Raw genomic sequence first — 21462 nt, 5'->3', positions numbered from 1 at the left:
AGTTAACACCATATGTCAGGAAAGGACCTGCAGGAAAGTTCATGATTGGTTGTACACTGTTCTGTTGTGTTGCTTGCAGGTACAAACATGATCTGCATAGAAGAGTCATAACAAGGAAACCTTACATGCTACTTCTTCACAAAGGTCAATATATAAAGTATGCAGAACAACAAACAATATAAGCCAGAGGCATATTGGAAAGGAGTGCTGGATAAGACTGATGGATTAAAAACAGCCACAATCACCAAAGGTATGTTTGGACGAAAAAGGTCTGATGAAAAAAACACCTTGCCAACTGTTAGGTATAGGGATTGTTTGGCCTGTATGGACATTCAAAATGACAGCCCAAATCTAAAACACTTCTTTAAAACTTCTTGTGAACTTTTTGACTGAATGGGAGGATGTTTGTAAATGGATTTTGTGACATCACAACAACAAAGAATTCAAAATGGGCTGTTTTGCAGCTTAGATTTTTTTAAGGATTTAAATATATTTCAACAAAGTGAGGAAAATTTTTTATATAAACACTTCAAAAGTCTCTGTTTCTGTCATCTGACGCACTGTCAGTAAAGTGGTGCATGAAGCTTACTGGACAATGTGACTGAGTCATAGAACACACACACACACACACACACACACACACACACACACAGCATCCCACGACTGACAGATAAGTGTTGTTTTCCTCACTTACACATGCACTACAGTATTTTTTTAAATCTCTCTCTCTCTCTCTCTCAATATATTTATGTAGCCAAATACAGACACACACATCTTCTAAGCCGCTTAGCCCTCTGAGTAGCTGGGGGAGGTGGAGCCTATCCCAGCAGTCATTGGGTGGAAGGCAGGATACATCCTGAACAGGTATGTAGCCCAATACTGGTGACTTATCTGGTAAGCTCTCAATATTTGGCTACATTAACATAGTTGGTAAATTGGTAAGTCTAACCCCAGTGTTAACCTCAGTTACCTCAACGAAAACGTCTGGGTCTTTTGCTGATGAAAGCAAAGTTTTCTTCTGCAAAAAGAAATCTTGAGGACGTTTCCGTCATCTTTGGGGCAGAGCACTAAAGACAACGGTGCGTCATTCCACTTTGCCCAAAGCGACACCCCTTCCTATCCAGGCAAACCCCGCCCTTTGTGGAAAGTTTTGCTGGCACTGAGCAGACTGCTTACTGGTCAGCCTATATCGACGTAAAACTAATGAATTCCTCTTTCTATTAGACCTGTAGTCGGTCCTAATCGATCTTTCCACACTTCGCTGGTTTAAAACGAACTCCTAGCGAGTCTTAACGCAGTGGGCGGGGCTTGTCTGGATACGAGTGGAAAAGAAAGTCACTTGCTCCGCCCAGAGTGACGCAAGCAGATTCCACAAATAAGGGGAGCGCGCGCTTTAACTCATCAGCTCCAACAGTGGGAGATACTGAAGTTCAGCAGCAGCCTGGCCGTCCGCCCCCTTCAGAAGTATTAAGGGGAAATACTCAAATGCTTGGTCAGCTGCGTGACTTGTTGCTCTCCACTGGTTGCTCCTGTCCGCAGGTTAAGGCGTCAGTCTGATCGGTTTCAGTTTAGCATATTTTCAGATCGTCCCGAAGAGGGCTGTCTCAGCGGTGAGCTCGTTTGTCTTGTAGTTCAGTTTTAAAGGAACGAGCAAACAGCTGTTTTCTGATCACTTGTTTGAGAGACGCACGTGGAGCTGAGGAGAGCGCGAGGATGGCTGCAGGCTGGCGTCTCGCGCTGCCGTGGCTGCTGCTGCTCGCGCTGTCTCGTCCTGGGAGCTCGAGATCTGCGCTGGGCTACTTCACCCTGCAGGTAGGCGACTGGTGGCGACGCAGACTACATTAGGTGTCAGTCTCTGGCAGACTGAAGTAAGTCAAGACCACAGAAACATGGACAAGTTAACAGACACGCTGAACCTGAACAAACAAATAACAACAGCGTCCTTTGAAGTGCTTAGAATGTCCTCTTACTACCTTGTTATGTAATACTACTTAACACCTCGTTATTTCGACTGTTTTTAGATCTAATGTGTCAGTTCAGTTGAGTAAAATGTTCGTTCTTGGCTGTTTATTAAAAAAGTACTTAAATGTAGATTCAGGCTTATTTATTCTGATCTTATTAGACTAATGCAACATGTCGTTACTTTTACTTAGTAAAACACAAGCAAAACCAAAACAGTCCGTCCATATGAGACCTAAAAGGCATACATATACAATAAACAACATACATAAATATACAGAACTCACTCTAACTTTTCAATTAAAATACATACTATATGTCAGAAAGTGTCCAGACAGCCCTCCTTATTAGAGAATTGAGCTATTTTAAAATGCAAAGAACTGCGTTCTTTGGAATGACGGAGATCCATCCAGTACCTTTGGGATGTACATTCAACAACAGTACCTGACCTCACTGATGCTCTTGTGACTGACTGCAATCAAAGCCTCACAGCAATGTTTCAACATCTGATGTAAAGTCTTCCCAGAAGAGTAGAGGCCTTAAAGGGGGACAAACTCAATACTAACATACTTGGTATCAGAACAAACATTGGACAACCAGGTGTCTACAAACTTTAGGACATGTAGGGCCAGTTTCCTGGGCAGGGATTAAGTCTAGGTCTGGACTATATAGCATTTCCCTGGGAACACTTACACAGCTGGACCTTGACACTGTTGTTGTTTTTTGAAGGTCTTTGAAGGTACAACATTGTTTGTACCCTGAAGAATGAAAAATGTATCTACACAGAAGTTTTTTTTCTGACAGTGCACCCTCAAAAAACACATCCTTCAAGGGTTTTTTAATAAAGGCAGTTGTAATATTGTGATATATAGAACCTCAGACATACCTGACAGAAAACCTGCTGCATCTGGTTCTTTAAAGAACCTTTTTAAAAATTGTTCTATATAGCACCAAAGAGGGTAGCACTATAATTACAAATTTTTGTCATAGAATTTGTGTACTAAGATCTATCTATCTATCTATCTATCTATCTATCTATCTATCTATCTATCTATCTATCTGTATCTATCTCTATCTATCTATCTATCTATCTATCTATCTATCTATCTATCTATCTATCTATCCATCTATCTATCCATCTATCTATCCATCTATCTGACTCTTCTTCTGCTGAGTGTATCCTTCATGGGTGGGAAACTGATCCACATCGTATGAGTGCAAATCTCTCCTTGACTCATTTATGTGCATCATCTTATAACCTGTAATTTGCCCTCAGCTTAATTTAGAATCAGCACCTTTATTAATCAGGTGTTGATTCAGAGTTTATTTTATACACTGTTGACAGAAATTAGTCCCTACTTAGACTTAATCTCTATGTGGAGAAGCAGCTGTAAATCTCATAGCATAACAGTGTATCAGTGCAGACAGTACTATCTCAGTCTGTGTCAGTTTGAGTGATCTTCTGGAAGAGATGCTAGAAAACGATGAGAATTACCTTCAGTTATTAGTATGGAACCCCTAAGGGACCGTGGTTTAAAAAAAAAAGTTAGACATTGCAGTCCCTCACAAATGTTCTGCATTCCCTTGCAAAATATATGCATTCCCTATAATAACTCACAAAAATATAATATCAGACAGCAAGCAAATGTTGGACCAGAGGTACCCAATGACATTGCCTACATTAGTGCTTTGTTTTTAGCATAGGTAATGTCAAAAGCTTTTTTCCCAGCTTTGCCTGTCTGTGCTGAGTTTATTCAGCAATTGTTCTCTACAGGTCTCTGTTAATGTATCTTTTACTGTACAAGGACACTCAATGTCAGTCTCAGTTTGTGCTCACTAATAACATAATCGTGTTTGATTTTGAGAAGCAACACTGTCTTTATATTTCTATCCAAGATCAACGTAAAATTCAGTGAGCTGCTCCATGTCTGAGCTTAAGCAAAGCACAGCTTTTACAAGCGAATGCAAACCGTTTGCATCATAATGCAGAACATTTAAGAGGGAACATAAAACATTTGCGAAGGAATGCAATACACACTCACATACTTGGAACCAGTCCCACTATGATACTGGGACTACAAAGGCAAGTCAAATAAATTTCAGTGTGATAAATGTCAAAGCACTTGCCTTGGTTATGTTGGTGTCTGGTGCAGGGAAATTGATGGAGACAGTGTGTGTAAGTGATCTTACATGGTCCAGCTGAGCCTCCGGCTACAGCATTCATTAGCATTAGCTTAATGTGTATGAAGGGAGGTAACATCTTCATGTCATAATATACCATTTGTTTTATCAACAAACCAAATACGCATCTGTTATTTTACTGATTTAGTTCAGTGGACAGTGACTGAACAATAATATCTGTTACAAAAATATTGACTAAGCAAGGATAAAAAAGCAAGAATATAGAATATATGGGGGGCACAAATGGCTTTTTAATGAATCTAGTTTCATAAATACTTCCATTAATTTGAAATCTGGCTGTTGACTGTAGGCTCTAACTGGGGCGTATTCATGCATTGTCTTTTATTAAGCTAACATTCTGTTCACAATATGCATTGCATTCATCTCAGTGAGTCACAGTGGCACACACACACACACACACACACACACACACACACACACACACACACACACACAGTGGGTTATGCAGAAGTGCATGTAAACTCTGGCTTTTGTGATGCACTACAAAAACAGGTCTGCACTAGTCATACTATCCGCATTTTAGCGCAATATATTGAGCAGCATGTTTGATTGGATCAGTTTATCTATTGGTGTGGCAGATTTATTCTAACCTTTGTCCCTTCAAGCACCACTGACTGAAAACCTGATGATCTAAACGTGACTGATGGTTTCATGTAATAATGTAAGGCAGAGAATCCAAAATCATACTTGTAAGTTCTTTCTTTACACAAATACTGAGTCAAAGAAAAGTCTAAAATGATGAAGGTGCAGTTGAAAAAACTCAATTTCCAGGACACAGTTCCATCATTTTCCTTTGTTCTTGTCCAGCACAATCAATCAGACCAGCTTTTCTCATAATTATGCCAAAAGCATTACCTTTGTGATACCTTTAAAGATAGTATTGTATCAGTCACACATCAGGCCTAGCTTTCCATTCTTTATTTCTCCTTCCTTCAAGGCCCGAAGCACTCTTATAATGTCATCTAAGATTTTATGAAAAAAACACCTTTACCTAAGAATACCTAAGTAATCTATTTCATTCAATTGCCCCATAAGTGTACATGGGCAATTTTGTGAATGCTGTCCTACATTGTTATTATTAACATATTTTGCATATATTAACATATTTTGCAGTGTCAGAAAGAGGCCTGAAAAATTTCTAAAGTTACTGTCTTTTTAAAGAAACAGCTTGATTAGACATCAAAGATAACTCTTTTAGCTGTTAAAGGTTAAACATGAAAGTAAAATGAATTATTTATGTAACATTATTTATATCATTAATTACTTGTGGTTTTGTCTGTTGTCTTCATTTAAAGCTGCACTTTGTAAATTGTTTTTTATCAAAATTGAAAGAAGTAGAAATACTGTATCAGCTGAGAAAGTATGTAAAATATATAAATTGAATAATTTAAAGGTCAGAGGTGATGGGTCAGATGTCGTGGGGCTTTTCTGACCACATCATACGTATTTACGTATTAACATTGCACATGCGGTATTAGAAGGAAAGTCTGGCTCAAGGTTCAGCTCTCAAGTGCAAAATCAATTACACTGAAAAGGATATGATGGCAACAGTAGAACAGTCGCTTACATACATGAATTATCTTGCGTTCTTCTCCATGTTTTGAGTTCCCTTTAAATATTATTGTGCCTGCGGTCACAGATTAATTCGCTCAGGTAGAGGAGGAATGCATAACTGACACTATATCTATTACTTTAAAATGCTCTTCTGCATGTTGCATGCAATTACACATTTCCACCAGAGAGGTCTCCAAATCCCCAAAACTTGCATAGTGTATCTTTAAAGTAATAGTTTGAGTAGACATTCAAGTTTTTTTTATTGATGAATTTTAAATATTAAAGGTAGTTATGTTCATATTTCTTTATTTCATTTATATTTAATAATGATTTGGATCAGCATGCATAAACTCAAACTGCAAAGCTGTTAAAGGGTGTGAAGAAGATGAAGAAGATGATGATGATGGGTGTTGATTAGGATCCACACGATGAGACGTAACCAACTAGTCTGTAATTTAGAGAAGAATCGCAAGTATTACCATTTAGAAAGAGGTTTCTTCCACAATTTACTTTTCAGTGATCATCGCACATAACCTGTGTTATGCATGCTGACAACAAATGAGTCCTACAAAAGCAGCACTTTGTCCCATCATATCAGTAATGTCTGTTTACCAATAAAGTTCTGTGCAATAAATTCAACTTTGCTATGTAATCAGTAACACAGTGGCTTTAACTGATATTGAACTAAAATCAAAATATCAGTCATTCACTGTATCCTTTGGGTGATTATCACAGATTTTGTTTTAGCACATTATGAACCCCAGCTTAGATTTGTATTAATCTAAGTGTGTTGTGCACAGGACAGTGCTGGCTCCCTGTCTGGGCGTGTAGAGAGGCAATATGATGACGTAGACTATGACAGCTTCATCGGCCTAATGGGTAGAAGGAGCACAGGTGAGAGAGTGATGGAAATTGCTTTGATAAATATAGAAACTTGCAATTTCTGAACCACAGAGTTTAGCACATTTATGACCATTACATATAATTTCAACTGTGGTAGTGATATTGTCCTCAGACTGATTTGCTGGCGTCTGACTCATTGTCTTTATTTTACAGGTGCAGATGCTGTGCCACAGCTCAGAAGTAGGTGTTTGTTTCCTTGTTCTCTCACTATATCTGAAAAGTCTTAATCCAGGTAACAGATGTTTGAAACAGCACATGAATAATGCTTAAAACATCTACTGTAGGGGACATGGATGACATCTTTGTTGGACTGCTGGGTCGGAGAAGCTCAGACTCAGGTGAGTTGAATAAGCGTGTGTGCAGGTGTGTACATGAGAGCAAGACAGACAGGTCGGGCAGGATTAACAAAAATCTGTTTATTCTAAAAACATTACAGCGGATGAAATGCTGTGAATGAATGGATCAACTGAAGCTCAGTGAGGTTCAGTGGAAACACTGCCACCTAGTGGCCTTGTTAAAAAAACTGCGACAATTTGGAGCCACTAAAATGCCTTTTTTTCCGTATAATTGGTTACTGTGGTTGTGTGTTAATACAGGTATCCCTCCAGGGAGAGGAGACGGAAGAGGCAGCTTTATCATGAAAAACAGAAAGCTCAGGTGACTGGTGATTAAGAGTGTTTGAGAATCCACAATGAAGAACCAAGAAATATCAAACTTTTACATGGGAGTATGGTCCTGGAATTACCCTTAATAATCCAGGACAGTAATAGGTACATTTACCCTGATTTAAAATGATTTAACAGCAGTAGTAGAAGTAGTAGCTGTAGTAGTAGTCAAAGTGGTAGAACACTCTCAGAAATAGGTATGACTGTCACTAGCCTCAAGGGTACATCTCAGTACCTTAGTCAGGAAACAATTGTACCATAATCATAAATAAAATTATATTTTTGAAGTTGTACTGACTTATCACACCCCGAACCTTAGAATTACGCTTTAAAATCAATGTTATACCTTTCAAGGTACATTTACATTTTTTGTACCTTGATGAATGACAAATGTGCCTGCACAGTACCTTTTATCTTTTAACACTGTAGCATTGATATTAGTAGTAGTAGTAGTAATAGTTTTAGTAATAGCATTAGTAGTAATAGAACTGGTATTAGTAGTTATAATAATAGTAGCAGTAGCAATAGTAGTAGGTATAGTAGTAATAGTAGTTAATCACAGTGCTATCATAGTGATAGTAATAGTAGTAACAGTAATCACAGAAGTCAGTAATAGTAGCAGTCATAGTAATAGTAACAGTAGTCATAGTAGTAACACTAATGGAAGTCAATAATAGTGGAAATCAGTAATAGTAACCGTAATCATAGTAGTAACATAAATAGAAGTCAGTAACAGTGGTAGTCAGTAATAGTAATAGCAGTCATAGTAGTAACACTAATAGTGGTAATCAGTAATAGTAACAGTCATAGTAATAGTAGCAATTATAGTAGTAACAGTAAAAGTAGTCAGTAATAGTAGTGGTAGCAATATAAATTCCAGGATCATTTGCCTTAGATTCTTAGTCCCAGTATCTACCCTATCTCAAATTGCTAATATGTTTCAACTTGATCAGCATTGTTAGTCATGTTTGGGCAGATCATGTATTTGTATGTTGTTTTTACTGCCGTTTGTCCTTCATGCAGATTTCAGCGTGCTCTGTAAAGCCCTTACTCATCACTTGAAACACATCGGCGTGACAAGGACAACCCAACATGAGAGCTACATCTGTTTGATATATTTATTATTTGTGGCATGTTATTGTGTAAATTTATCTAAATGTAGAGACTATTACGCTTTTTCTTTTTGAAATTCCTGATAGGTTTTCTGGTCTGTAAAGGACTATTCAGCAGTTTCAGATAAGATTTAGTTTTTTATTTATTCCTGAAATGGATTTCTGTATCTGTATGGTGGTTAAAAAGGTCCTTAACCTACACTGTCTAAATAATGAATGTGTTCCATTGTAACCGGGTATCTACTTCAGTGATATTCAAGTTTAAGGAAAGATCGTTTTCTATGATGACATATACAAGATCCAGGATCATCTGTGCCAACTTGAATACCAACCTGCTATAAAGCAATTATCAAAATTCTTCATAAAAGCAAAGCAATTGAAAGGAATACTTAAAGCATTTTTCAGCTTAATCTCTATCTGTTGTATATGCAACCTCTGGTCAACTACCACAGAAAAGAACAGAAAAATCACTTCAAATACACTTACTGTAGAAGCCAGTGAACAAGTGCTGAATCATCAGCCCATTCCCTTCTATTGTAAATGCCTTTAAAATCACTGACTTTTCCATTCCTTTACTACATACAGGGAAACGCTTTAAAATCACTGTCCATGGTAATCAACTCTGTGCTAAAGATAAAGCAGATAGAGATTAGGCTAAAAGGGAAAGAACAAACAAAATTACTGTAAAATAAGTCTTTATTCAATATGCTGGTCATTGTACTTCACTGAATTCATTGTTCATTTTCTCCCATGAACTGTTCACACCAGTCAATCTTTATTCTATAAATAAAGACTGCTCTGAAGTTACCGTACATAATTCCCTTTTACACACACAAATCACAGAGGAAGGGACCTCTGTACCTTTGGATTAGAGAGCAAGAAACTCATATGATAATTCAGAGTGAAAAAAGCAGGCGTGGCATTAGAAGCACTGTGGGTCTCAATGTCCTCTTAAGTCTCATTTCTTCTCAGTGATCAGAGTAACAGGAATCTGCACACGTCACCCTAACTCCCTCAGAGAGAAGCACATACAGAGTGTGTCGATGAGGGCCAAGGATTGCTGAAAACACAAACACACACACACACTCCCCAGATTCCTGCAACTCATAAAAGGCCTTCATCATCAATCAGAACACTCTGCTGCACCTGTAACATTAAACATTACTGAAAAAAGGCCATTTAGATTCACCCCTTTGATTTTACCCTACAAATGGGTGAATATTTATTTGTGCATGAAATAAACTGTCACCTGCAGCACAGCTTGACCGACTCATGCAGGGCTGGAAGCATTCAGGTATGCATGGCCATTCACATGGGTTCTGACAGTTTTTTAAAAAACGTTTAAACAAAATACAAAACAGTTTTATGCAACTTGAAACCGATCACTACCACACCAAACAATATTCTGCTGCTGATCATTTCATGCACAAATCATATATAAATGTTAAATGGGCCATAAACATCTTCAATTCTTATGCATGAAAAGAAAGAAAAGTAGGAAAAAAGCCACTTCCAGAAACGACACAATCATAAGCTACAACAACAACATATGCTGATTTGGTTTACATTTATAAACAATCACTTCAAGTTTAAAGTTTACTTTGCTTAACCTTCACAGAGCTAAGCATGAGCCCTAATCTTGTTCTTTTATTTCCCCTTCATTCCTTCAGAACCTCCTGGGGTGGCCACAGAACTTCAGTGGTTTCTAAATTTCTGTTATAGCACTTTGCCTTAGTATCTGAATGGCCCTACCTGAATGAAAAATAAAAGTTATATAGTGCAGACAGACTAAACATTCTTCCATTTATCAAATCACTCTCCATCACTGCTGCCTCTGACTTGACCAGTAACTGTAAACACTTCAATTACGGAGCAAGATCTTACAGCCCTTTCTGTTGGTTTCATAAAGGAAAAGGGAGAGAAAGTAAACAGACACTCAGAAAGAGCTGAAGGTGGATGCACAGTGGTGGATGTAAGGGTCAACAGAAATGGCATGGATGAGCACATATGCATATAGGTTGACTATCAGGCAAGCAAGCCAAGAGGTCAGGCACAAGGCAACCATTATCCAGGAATCATATTCAGCTAGTCTCTTGGCAAGGTGCTTGTCAGTTAACAAGAAAAAAAGATGTGTTTATTTTAAACTTCCATGTTGACATTTCTCTGTGTAGAGCATCAATCAGCAAACTAATGTTGCTCACTTAACTACTAACAATAATGATAAGGTGCAAGTGTGGGCAATGGGTTGAGTTCTAAAAGGCACAAGCTGCAGTACTCACAGTATGTAAAACAGAGTAGCCTCTACTTCAAAAGGCCACAACTCTCAATTTTCACCATTATCTCTCATTATCATCATCACAACTTCAGAGCAGTGAAAAATAATCCTTTAGAAAACATGAAACAAGACAAATCTTCCCTCATGGACTTCTTCCTGTAAGCTTTCATTTAGCCACGTGGCCGAGGTGTAGAAACAAAGAAACAGAAAAGAGGTTACGACATCAATACTTTACACTGGGTGGTGAACCATGTAAGAGCAGCAAATAAATTATTTCCCCAAAAGGCTTAACACGGATTAGATGTGCTCAATATTGTTTTTCTTAAAATTATAAGGTTTATGCCTTAACATGCTTTAGAATCTACAATGGTGAGTAAAGTGACTGGTGAGACCAGTTGGGACAGTTACTACATACTACTCTTGTTCTCTAATCCACTCCCTGCCCAAGCACAAAAGAGGAGAGGAGCAGGCTTCGCAGTAGGCTTGGGCTTCCTTACGACTGACCAGACACAAATTTGAAAAGAACACGAACAGAAACCATAACTAGGGATGTTCCGCTCTGAAAAACTGGTATTTGAGCTAATCTGAAAATTCCTTTGTTGGTATTCACATTAAAAGTGGGCATTTTCCATGATTGGTGACAGTGAGGCACTCTTAACAAGCAGTTTAAATGTCTGTAGTGTGGAACGAAAAGTGACTTTAAAAAGCAAATAACCACTTAAAAAAATAAACATTTGACCAATGTTATCGTTTAAAAATAGTTGATTTCAGTAATGCATTTCCAATAAACAATTCCTATTTAAATAGTCGGGTTTAACATTCAACCTGAGGAATGTTTCTGAATTTTCACGAATGATGATACAATGCAACTGGTTCACTAGATAGTACTAAAAAAATGAGCCATGCAACTAAGACCAGTGGTGTTTGGGGGCACTTTGAGAGGATAACTACACTAATGTATCATATGAACAGTAGACAAATATTTCGTTCATGACCTCTGAGAGCAACAGGTTTCAAAAGCTGAGATACACTGAGCCAAATCTAGACCTTGTCATTTACTCTTTTTAACATGAACTAGTAGTGAGTGATAAGGGTTGATCTGGACTGTTTACTACATTATACATGCTGAAGCCATGGCCCCACTCATCAGTACACTGTTCCACAGCCCACAGCACACTTTTTAAAATCTTGGTGCATTAATACAGACTTGACAACTGGTGTCTGTGCTCATATAGTATCAACTATTCTACACTGGTTTTATTTATTTATATTCAAATTTACTCAAATAATCTTGACTGATATTTTGATGGAGCGCATCACTCATTCTAGGCTTGCCGGTTAATGATCAATTGCCGAATGACAATGGTTGGTTACAGGCCAAAGAACTTGTCAAATTTAGTTAGTGTAGCTCAAAGTACTACAGATTTTAATGTACTGCAGTCCGTCAGAAGATTAACAAGCTGGGTTCAAACTACCTCCAAACTGAAGCCAAAGGAATAAATGGAGTCAGGTGCTGTTCATTTGGTCTAGGCATATGTAAGTCTGTTCACAAGTGACACACGTAGATACGTCACTAAGGCATCAAAGACAAGCCTATGCACACCCCCCCCCCCCACACACACACAGGGAGGCACTATAAATCTGTAAGCCGCCTTCATTCAACAGTAGTCTGTGCTTGTATTTACACAGCCATATACAAACATGACCCAATGCAAAAGACCCTTGGTTACCGTATTACGTAGAATCTCTCACAAAAGCTTGCATGCATGCACACACGCACCTCTGCTATGTGATTCAGGAGCAGATTTTTAACACATGATACAAGTGCATTTGGTAGGGGGAAAAGGGGGAAAACAAGGAATGCTAATCCATTTCAAAAAGACACCCATTACTTTCAAAATTCCATGACTCCAAAGGTCAAAAGTAATTACAGAATATTCCAAAAAAACAGGCTGCTACAGCTTGTTTTCAAGTGGATGGGCTTTCTTTTCTACTTCCTGAATTCCTGCTTCCATTTTCTGGTCCACGTGTGGATGCTCCACTCCTTTGTCTGAAGACTTGAAGTCCTGAAGGCCTGTAGGCTCTGGGGGCTGATAGCGATAACGGTAGCCAAAGGCACGTAGGTGATAAGTGTAGTACTCCAACAGGTACATCAGATGTGGATCCACATAGTGGAAAGACACTGCCAGGTCTGAACAACACTGAGGGCCCTAGAAAAAAAAGAAGAACAAAAAGAAAGCCTTAGGGTGGGTCAAGGGCCTCTGACTTATAAGAAAACTGTTTTTGGTAACTGTGCTAGACAACAGGAAAAGCAGGGAAATGGTCAACAGCAAGTGGTCCACGTTTTTCAAGTCTTGATTAAGGTAAGGTCATAATCAAACAAAATCTGGTTTCTTTAAACGCATCGCCAACTAGGATGAACACTGGCCTCAATTCAAATAGCTTACAATCACAGTTTTCTCGGCACAATGTCCAACCACAGTGTGTGCGTGCAGTTCTTTCACCATTTGGTTAATCATGGATGAGGACTAAACTCAGGATACGTTTGTGTTATTCTGAACAGTAAAGTGTACCGACTGGTAGAACACCAAAGTGGTTTCAAGTTTGAACCCACTGCTACACTGATAAGATATCATATAAAACAGTCTCCATTGAGATACTCAGCAAGGTCATGTTTAGACTTTAAGATTTCAAAAGGCAAAATGCTCTAGTCACATTGTTTTTTGCATCTTTATCCATTTTGAGTGTTTAAAGACAACTGTACTATTATTTGGTTAAAAGGTGACACTCATGTGTCAGTCAAGTCCTAAACTGAATCAAAATTCAGCTACACATAAGAACAATTCTGATCTGTCTAAAAAAACATTTATCCAGTTATATATTTAGGCACCTAGTTTATGCTTCACATTTAAAGCATGTTTTTGTAGAGTATAAAAACAAAAAGAAATCAAGATCTTCAAAAGACCTTAGACAAACCATTTCATTCACAGATGATAAGCAACGCTGGGTGCAGAATCCGTGTTTAAACACCCTTAGTCAGAATGACCTGCCGTTCTCTAAAAACACTTTTGCACACAAGCCAGAACAAATTTGTACAAGGCAATTCCTAAACCTCAGTGTGCAGAGAAATGCTTCAAACGCACCAGTTAATCTAAATATTACCATTTTCATTAAGAAGCAGTGTTCCCTACTGGTATGAAATGTGGGCAGTGCTGGAGTAGTTCTCCATGATCTTGTAATATTTTTAATGAACCACAGAAATGTTGAAACAAAAGCAACTGACATTGCATCTCACTTCACGTAAAGTGCGCCTGTTTACCCACAACAAAAATATTCTGTTTTACTTGTTCACAAAACATTTTGGATTAAAGAGCAATTAGAAATGGTTAAAATGGGACTAATGAACTTCAGTGGCTGTGAAGTTTCATGTTACCGTACTTTATACTACACTACACTACACTACACAATGATGCAGCTGGCACCAATTCAGTCTGACACTCTACTGAGAGTGAAATACAACTACAGGCATCACAGCCATTTTGTACTTCTAAACAGGTACAAAAGAGTTTTACAGGAAAGTCAGCAATGTAGTTTGCTCCACAGTGTGTATACGTAGTGAACTATTTCAGTAGATCACAAAATGATGTTCGATAAAGATCATGCTTTTGGTTGGACCTGACTAATCCATAGTAACAATGTAAAACTATAAAACTAAATAAAATAACAAGAGCATGTAGAGATGACTTCACAGGTCAGAACGGATCAGAATTATAGATTTGTCAAATTATATCACAATATGCAACAATATGCGTTTCTGAGCATCTCAGGGACATTGTCAATACTTCCAAATTACTTTATAGTGGTATGATTTGATTAAAAAAACAGAGCACACTTAGTTCTTTTTAACTGGATTTAGTGTAGCACACTGCTTGAAATGTTAAACATAAGTAACTGGAACCATAGTTTTTGAAAGGTGGCACTACTTTGTTCTAACTTATTGTTTTTTCTGGTATCTGATATCACCATCCATCATAAAAAGTATCATAAAATTACATTTTACCACATCACCCACCTCTAAATCTAACCACAGTAAAGGCCTCTACATACACAGCCCTTCTGTCCTGCTTAATATGTGATCTGATCATTTGTGAGAGTGTATTGATGTGATGTTTGACAAAATCAATGTGACTCCTCTTACCTCTACAATGGGGTAATAGCAGTAGTTCCAATACCAGAAACTCTTGGGGAATTTGCCAGTAAGGTGTTGCTCTGGTACAAATGGATGGAAGGTTTCTCTGTGCAGAGTGTCTCTAGAATCACCTGCTTGCACTCCCATCTTCTCCATACACTGCCCTAGAGCAAGGTCCTCCACTGAAGATGTGTGTGTGCAGACTTTGGTGCGAAACCCTTCAACAAACCTCTTCAGAGCCTCTTTGCTCAGCACGTAACCAGCTCCACCGCTCATGTAGCCCTGCTTTGTGTAAGGTTTAAACCGTCTGCCGAAATAAATGGGCTCATCTGGGGAGTGATTAGACAGGACCCACCGCAGGTTGTCCACTATCACGTAAGTGTCGTCATCAGCTTTGAGGAACCAGTCTGCGTCATCACCGTGCTTTTCCAGTGCATAATGGAAAGCACGGATGGTTTTCCAATAGAGCTGGTCTCTGCCCTCCTTCGTGTTAAGGCCCACTGCAGGAAAGTCAGGATCATCAACAGAGCTCATGAATACTACTATGTTACAGTGACGGCTCCATGTGGCTTTCACATGGCGAGCTTTTTTCTGCAGATTGTTGGGACCAGTCATTACCCAACAAAGAATACGCACTTGCTTGTAGAGAGCATCTGCTACTGTGCTGTCCTCATCTAAAAGTGAAAGGAGAAAATGAGAAATAGCTTCATTGTATATTATTCATAGCCTTTTCATTTAATAACTTCATTTTATGTAGATACCATACTTTTGGCTAAAAGCATATAAAAATTGAAAACAGACAGAATACGCATTTTCTTTTATGATTTATTTGGCTTCTAAGGCAAGAGTTATATTAACGGCATTCTGGTTATACCTATTATTCTACAGATCAGCAGCTAAGCTAGCAGACAGGATTGGTTGATAACACAATGATTTCAGGTGATATTAAATCAAGCATTCATTCAACCAAGACTGTGGGACACAATGCTGTACTAGAGAATACAGCAGAATACATGACAAACACCCATTTAGGTTTAATAAATGCTAAGATAATCACAATAAAACAATAGTTAATGACATACAACATTAGCAGAATTTGTAAGTAACAAAACTGTCACTCACACACGTGTGTGATATCTTACCTAGTGTGGCTTGGTAGCCCTAAGCGAACTGCTAATACTGCTTATAGCAAGAGACAGTCTTGTCTAAATGAATCTGTCTATGTGTGTGAAAAACAAAAAGGTGGATAAAGTCCCTGTGACTTGTATAAAGTCATATTAGCATGAAGTAGTACACCATGCTTGTGAAAAGGTGGGGATCAAAGTCTCCAGGATTACTGTGTACACTTTGAGGATCATTATAACCGAGGCCTTTACAGCAGAAAAAACAGAGCAAAGTCCATCATTGGGCTCAAAACTGCAGCCACATCAGCACGTCTCACAAATTTACAGAATGTAGGCGCAGGTGGTGAAAATCAACTTGACTAACTGCCCAAATGATTGACTTTGGCTGAGACATGGTATCTACCCAACAGAAGCTACTTTTAGGACACAATCGGGACCACGCAATAATGTGCACAAACAAGTCCTCCATACTGTGTGTTAGGCATAGACTTCCTAGTACACAATGACTGCGCTGCCCCAAAAAAAAAAAAGTAACAATGTGTGCAGTGTGGAAAAAACACCAGCATTACTACGATACTGCAATACCTTTAGCAATACATTCAAAACATGCTAATGGCTTGATAATGTGACATGGTAAAGGATAGAGCTGCATTTATTTATACCAATATTTTTGCTTTTGTTGGAGAACAAACGTGCCCACAGAAACACTCTTCTAGAACTGCAGCTTGTCAATCTGTCAATTGCAGCTTGTCAATGCTCACAGCACACATTGTAGAGGTAAAAATAACATGGCTTGTGAGAGAGTTAATTTGCCTTTTGCATGCAACTGTGGTATCAGTTCTGGAAATGCAAAATAAACGGTCATTACAGTGTTTTTCCTTTGGCAGACTTCCTCATTATATTACCTGTGTGATGAGGATGGTTGAGGTTGAACAGTGCTGATTTCTCTTTCTTCCAGTTCTTCTCTTCCTCTTCAAGCATTTTTCTCTCCTCTGCCATTTTCTCCAGCTCCTCAGGCTGCTGGGGAGAGAAGTTTCTAGCGAACCACACCTGATGTAGGAACACATACAGGGTGCAAGTGCCCACCACAAAGCCCACGTAAAACGAGGACCGGGCACCGAGAGCTTTCATGTTGATTACTTTTGCCTCGCAACTCTGGGTTCACAGTGACTGCGCAGGAAAAACAAATGAAAGAAATAACGAGAGAATGATTTAAGTAGTCATGAATCACATCACATTTTCCTTACTGTGACAGATTTCCAACTGACACTCTATCCGGGAGGGTGTGCAAGCCAGCTGAGTGTTTGCTCATGACACGTGAAGGTGGTGGAAGGGTGTAACATTTTTATTACTCAATATTACTCTCTCCTCCCCACTGGTGGAGGATGGCATGGTCAAAAATTTGAATAAAAGAATTTTGTCTTTTAAATGATACGTTGAATCACGGTGACCATGACCAGGCACATGAACTCAATAAAATGGTCAACTCTGCTTTGAGGTTGACTTTTACATTGCATTTCTTGTAAAATGGAGTAAAATGTGACGTGTAATGAAAGACTGGGCACCACCTGGGTTGTGACGTAAAAGAAACACCATCAATGTTCATTAATTCTATTTAGAGAGTCAGTGTACAGTATGTAGCAAACATGCTCATTAGTCAAATTCGAAAGTTTGACAGCCTCTTTACAGGAGAGTGACTTTCCGAGTAGACTGATAAATCAATGTCATGATCAGTTATTAATCTCTGTGTTGCTGAGCTCATTTCAGGTCAAACTAATAACCTCCTCAGTAGTGGAAACATCTGCAGGTGAGGAGGTTAGCATCAGTGTTGTACTGATCAGGGATTGTGGAAGCAGCAGTGAACTGAAACAGGAGGTGAGAGAGACAAAAAGTTGAGAAGTTGAGAACTTCATTTGACTGATAAGCATTTTTTTCCTTAAATGTATTAACAGGGTACTTGTTTTCACAATGCTGTGAAAAAGTATTTGCCCCTTCCTCATTTCTTCTATTTCAGCTAATGTCACATTTAAGTATTTCAAACCATTTAATTAAACTTTAACATAACAACGCCAACACAAAATGCAGCTTTTAATCAGTCCATTTACTGAAGATAAATATTTATTTAAAACCTATATCACCCATGTAAAAAGTAATTGACCCCTGTACCTAATAACTGGTTGTGCCACCCTTGGCAGTAACAACTGCAATCGAATGTTTACGATTACTTGCAATGGGTCTTTTACATCACTGTAGAAAAACTATGGCCTACTTATCTTTGCAAAATTGTTTTAATTTGGCTACACTGATTGGTTTTCGAGCATAAGCTGTTCTTTAAGGCTTAAGGTCTTGCCACACCATCTCAATGGGATTCAAGTCAGGGCTTTGACTCGGCCACCCCAAAACCTCCATTTTGTTTCTTTTCAGCCATTCAGAGGTGAACTCACGTGTGTGTTTCAGATCATTATCCTGCTGCACAGCCCAGCTGTGCTTTAGGGCACCAACTGACAGGTGGACATTCGCCTTCAGGATTTTCTAACAGAGAGCAGAATTCATGGTTCTCTCAATTATGACAAGTCATCCAGATCAAAGCAGCCCCTGACCATCTCAGTACCAGTCTGACTGTTGGTATGATGTTCTTATGGTGGAATGCACCAAACAGTTTTATGTCACATGTAATGGGACCCATGTCTTTCAAAAAGTACCACTCATCAGTCCATAGAATATTATTCAAAAGGTCTTGGGGGTCATCTAGATGTTTTTTGGCAAATGTGAGACAAGCCTTTCTATTCTTTGCGGTCATCAGTGGTTTGTGCCTTGCAGCTTTCCCATTGATGCCAATTTAGCCTAGACTCTTAGTTATTGTGTGACTGTGTACAATGACTTTAACCGAGGCAATGAAGCCTGCAGTTTAGATGTTTGTCTGGGTCATCTGGGTGCTCTTAGAGAAATTTTGGTAGGCCAGCCACTCCTGGTAAGCTATGCCACTTTTCCAAGTTTTCTCCTTCGTGGATAATGCTTCTCACTGTGGTTCACTGGAATTCCAGAGCCTTGCAATGGTTTTGTAACCCTTTCCAGACAGGTAGATTTCAAAGACTTTCTCACCTGTATCTGAATCTCTTTAGAACTGGCATCGCATGCTGCTTTTTGAGACCTTCTAGCCTCACTCACGTTGCCAGAGAGATTCTATTTCAATAATGTTTCAATTCAACAGATGTGGCAGTAAACCTGTTAAGATGTGGCCAGTGAAATGGGACTCAATAATCAATTGTGTTTAGTTAAGTGGCTGATTTAGCAGCTAAAAGGACAAATGCTTTTTCACATGGGGCCAGGTTGGGCTGAACAATATAGTTTTCCCTTCAGAAGATCATTTACAATCATTTAAAAGAAAATCATTTACAAACAGCATGTTGTGTTTACTTGATTGTCTTTGTCTAAAATAAAAAGGTTTTGGTGTTTGATGATCTGAAACACTCAATTGTGACAAATCTGCAAGAACAGAAGACATTTTTACAGCACTCCACACGAAGAAAACTGCCAACCACTAACAGCGAGAAACCATGTGAATAAAGGGAATTATGAATCAAGTAATGAAGAAATCTAATGTGCCTTACCAAGATGTATTCTAAACGCATCCTGTTACTACCTTATGTACTCTAATGGAACACGTTAGTAAATACACTTAGGCTCGTGTATGAAGTATGAACATGTTCAACCTGACAGTCGAGTTTGCTTGAGGCGGATGCTACTCACTACGTTTAAGTAAACGTGTTCCTCTCTGCCTTTCGCCCGATGACAGCTGGGGTGGGCTCCAGAAAAGGAGAAGCGGCTTAGAAGATTGTGGGTGTGTTCCTCTCTTATATAACTTCGTAGTTCTAAAATACTGAAAAACTAAGTTCATTCATTTTCTCTGTATATATTTTAAAACTAGTTGGACACCCTTCTTTAACGAACTGCTGAAAAAGAGTTGATTGAAGATATTTATGAGACCCCAAGACTTCAAAGCAAACGGTCATTGAAAAGAATGACCGCTGCTCATCTCTGCGTCTGGCTAAAAGAAGCCTTCAATGGCTTGGCAGCTAGCCAGCTACATTAAAACAAGCCTTTACTGGGCTTAGTATCTCATCAGATGAAGGAGCACGACGACGTCCACTTTAGCAGCGAGGTGTCTGCGACTACAATGTGCTCGACCCTCCTGTTACTCATAGTACTTTGCCTGGTATTCAGTTACCTTAAGTTCCAAAGAAACCGATAAAGCTCACTAAAAAAAATCACTGAAACTTATAAACTGGCGAAGCTTACCGGCCTCCGGGTCTCCGTGGAAGTCTGAAGCGCTGCTGAGAGCTCCAGCCTCGGCTCCATGACCAACTCGGGCAGCTTCACCAACGCTAGCTAACGCCAAACAGGCTCCAGATTTCGACAGTCAGCAACTCAGGCTCCCAAAACAGGGTGTGGGATCCACAGAAACATACCGGTTCGTTCAGATTTCGACTGAACACCTTCTGTTTACTGCTCATTCAACGCGCTGTTTACCACCCGCGCGCTGCCCTAAACCGGACGTTAGTTAGCCTAGCTAGCTTAGCAAGTAAGCGATTCGTTTACGGTGTAAAATGCGTTTCGAGAATACGCCCAACGTGTTTACTCTCCTTAATGACATCTGCTCATCGTCCTCGTAACGCGACGTCGAAACCAGGAGGAATGTTTGTGTAAAGGTCCTGAGCTAACGTCCCTCACACGATAAACTTCTGCTCAACTTCGCTTCAGCGCACCTGAGGGCAGGAAGTGGCTGCGTCACAGTCGCTCTGCGCACGCGCGGATCCAGCGCTTGGACTTGACCTGAGTGTTTAAAGAGCCCGAAGTCCATCCCGAAGTCCACCCCGAAGTCCAGGGCATACGGTTCAGAAATTACCGCAAAGCAGCCCAGTTTGATTTACTAGGTTTGTGATGTCACGAACGTCACCATTTACACACCAGTATAGTTCATACCAGCCGTTCAGCCTTAAGTTGTAAGTGTTCCAGCCTGGACTGCTTTTTGACCACACAGTAGCCTACGTGGCAAACAGTCAGAACACAGTCATTTCACATTCTCAGTCCAGCAACAAGAACAGACCATTTAATTCTACAGGTCATATATGGCCATATGAAAATGAAGTATGACAGATTCTGTACATGCAAAGTCATAATAGCAAGGTCTGTTCGCTTTGTGGCTATCTTGGTAACGCCTCCAGGCAGTTATTTCCAGTCTGACAGATCATGGGGCCATATTACCAAAACATCTTATCTCTGATATCTCATCAGTTTAGTCACCGCGACAACCGTGACTCAGATTTGGACAGAAACTTACAGAACAACAGTTCATTAGCTTATCCTAACTCTAAATCAGAAAACAGTATTACGGAAACATCCTTACCATATAAAATTTCCTAAATCCATCCATTTCTATTGTTTCTAGGCAAGCATGACAGGCAGCATAGTTCACTTG

General features: G+C 39.2%; 2 protein-coding genes across 2 annotated transcripts; one reads left to right on the top strand and one right to left on the bottom strand.

Annotated features, from left to right (window-relative positions):
• The first annotated feature begins 871 nt into the window (after positions 1–871).
• Positions 872–9290, top strand: tac3b (tachykinin precursor 3b). Its single transcript, XM_037534863.1, has 6 exons — positions 872–1812; positions 6516–6609; positions 6772–6798; positions 6903–6956; positions 7215–7275; positions 8307–9290. Exons 1-6 carry the CDS (start codon positions 1714–1716, stop codon positions 8323–8325), a joined length of 354 nt encoding a protein of 117 aa, XP_037390760.1. The 5' UTR covers positions 872–1713; the 3' UTR covers positions 8326–9290.
• c1galt1b (core 1 synthase, glycoprotein-N-acetylgalactosamine 3-beta-galactosyltransferase, 1b) lies at positions 9074–20781 on the bottom strand. Its single transcript, XM_017720270.2, has 4 exons — positions 20283–20781; positions 16889–17153; positions 14869–15533; positions 9074–12880 (listed from the first exon to the last, which is right to left on the bottom strand). The coding sequence occupies exons 2-4, from the start codon at positions 17112–17114 to the stop codon at positions 12626–12628; spliced, it is 1146 nt and encodes a 381-aa protein (XP_017575759.1). The 5' UTR covers positions 17115–17153; positions 20283–20781; the 3' UTR covers positions 9074–12625.
• Between the last annotated feature and the right edge of the window lie 681 nt (positions 20782–21462).

This window comes from Pygocentrus nattereri, chromosome 26, assembly GCF_015220715.1.
Source record: "Pygocentrus nattereri isolate fPygNat1 chromosome 26, fPygNat1.pri, whole genome shotgun sequence".
Taxonomy (NCBI): domain Eukaryota; kingdom Metazoa; phylum Chordata; class Actinopteri; order Characiformes; family Serrasalmidae; genus Pygocentrus; species Pygocentrus nattereri.
This window is presented reverse-complemented; position numbering and strand designations above follow the sequence as displayed.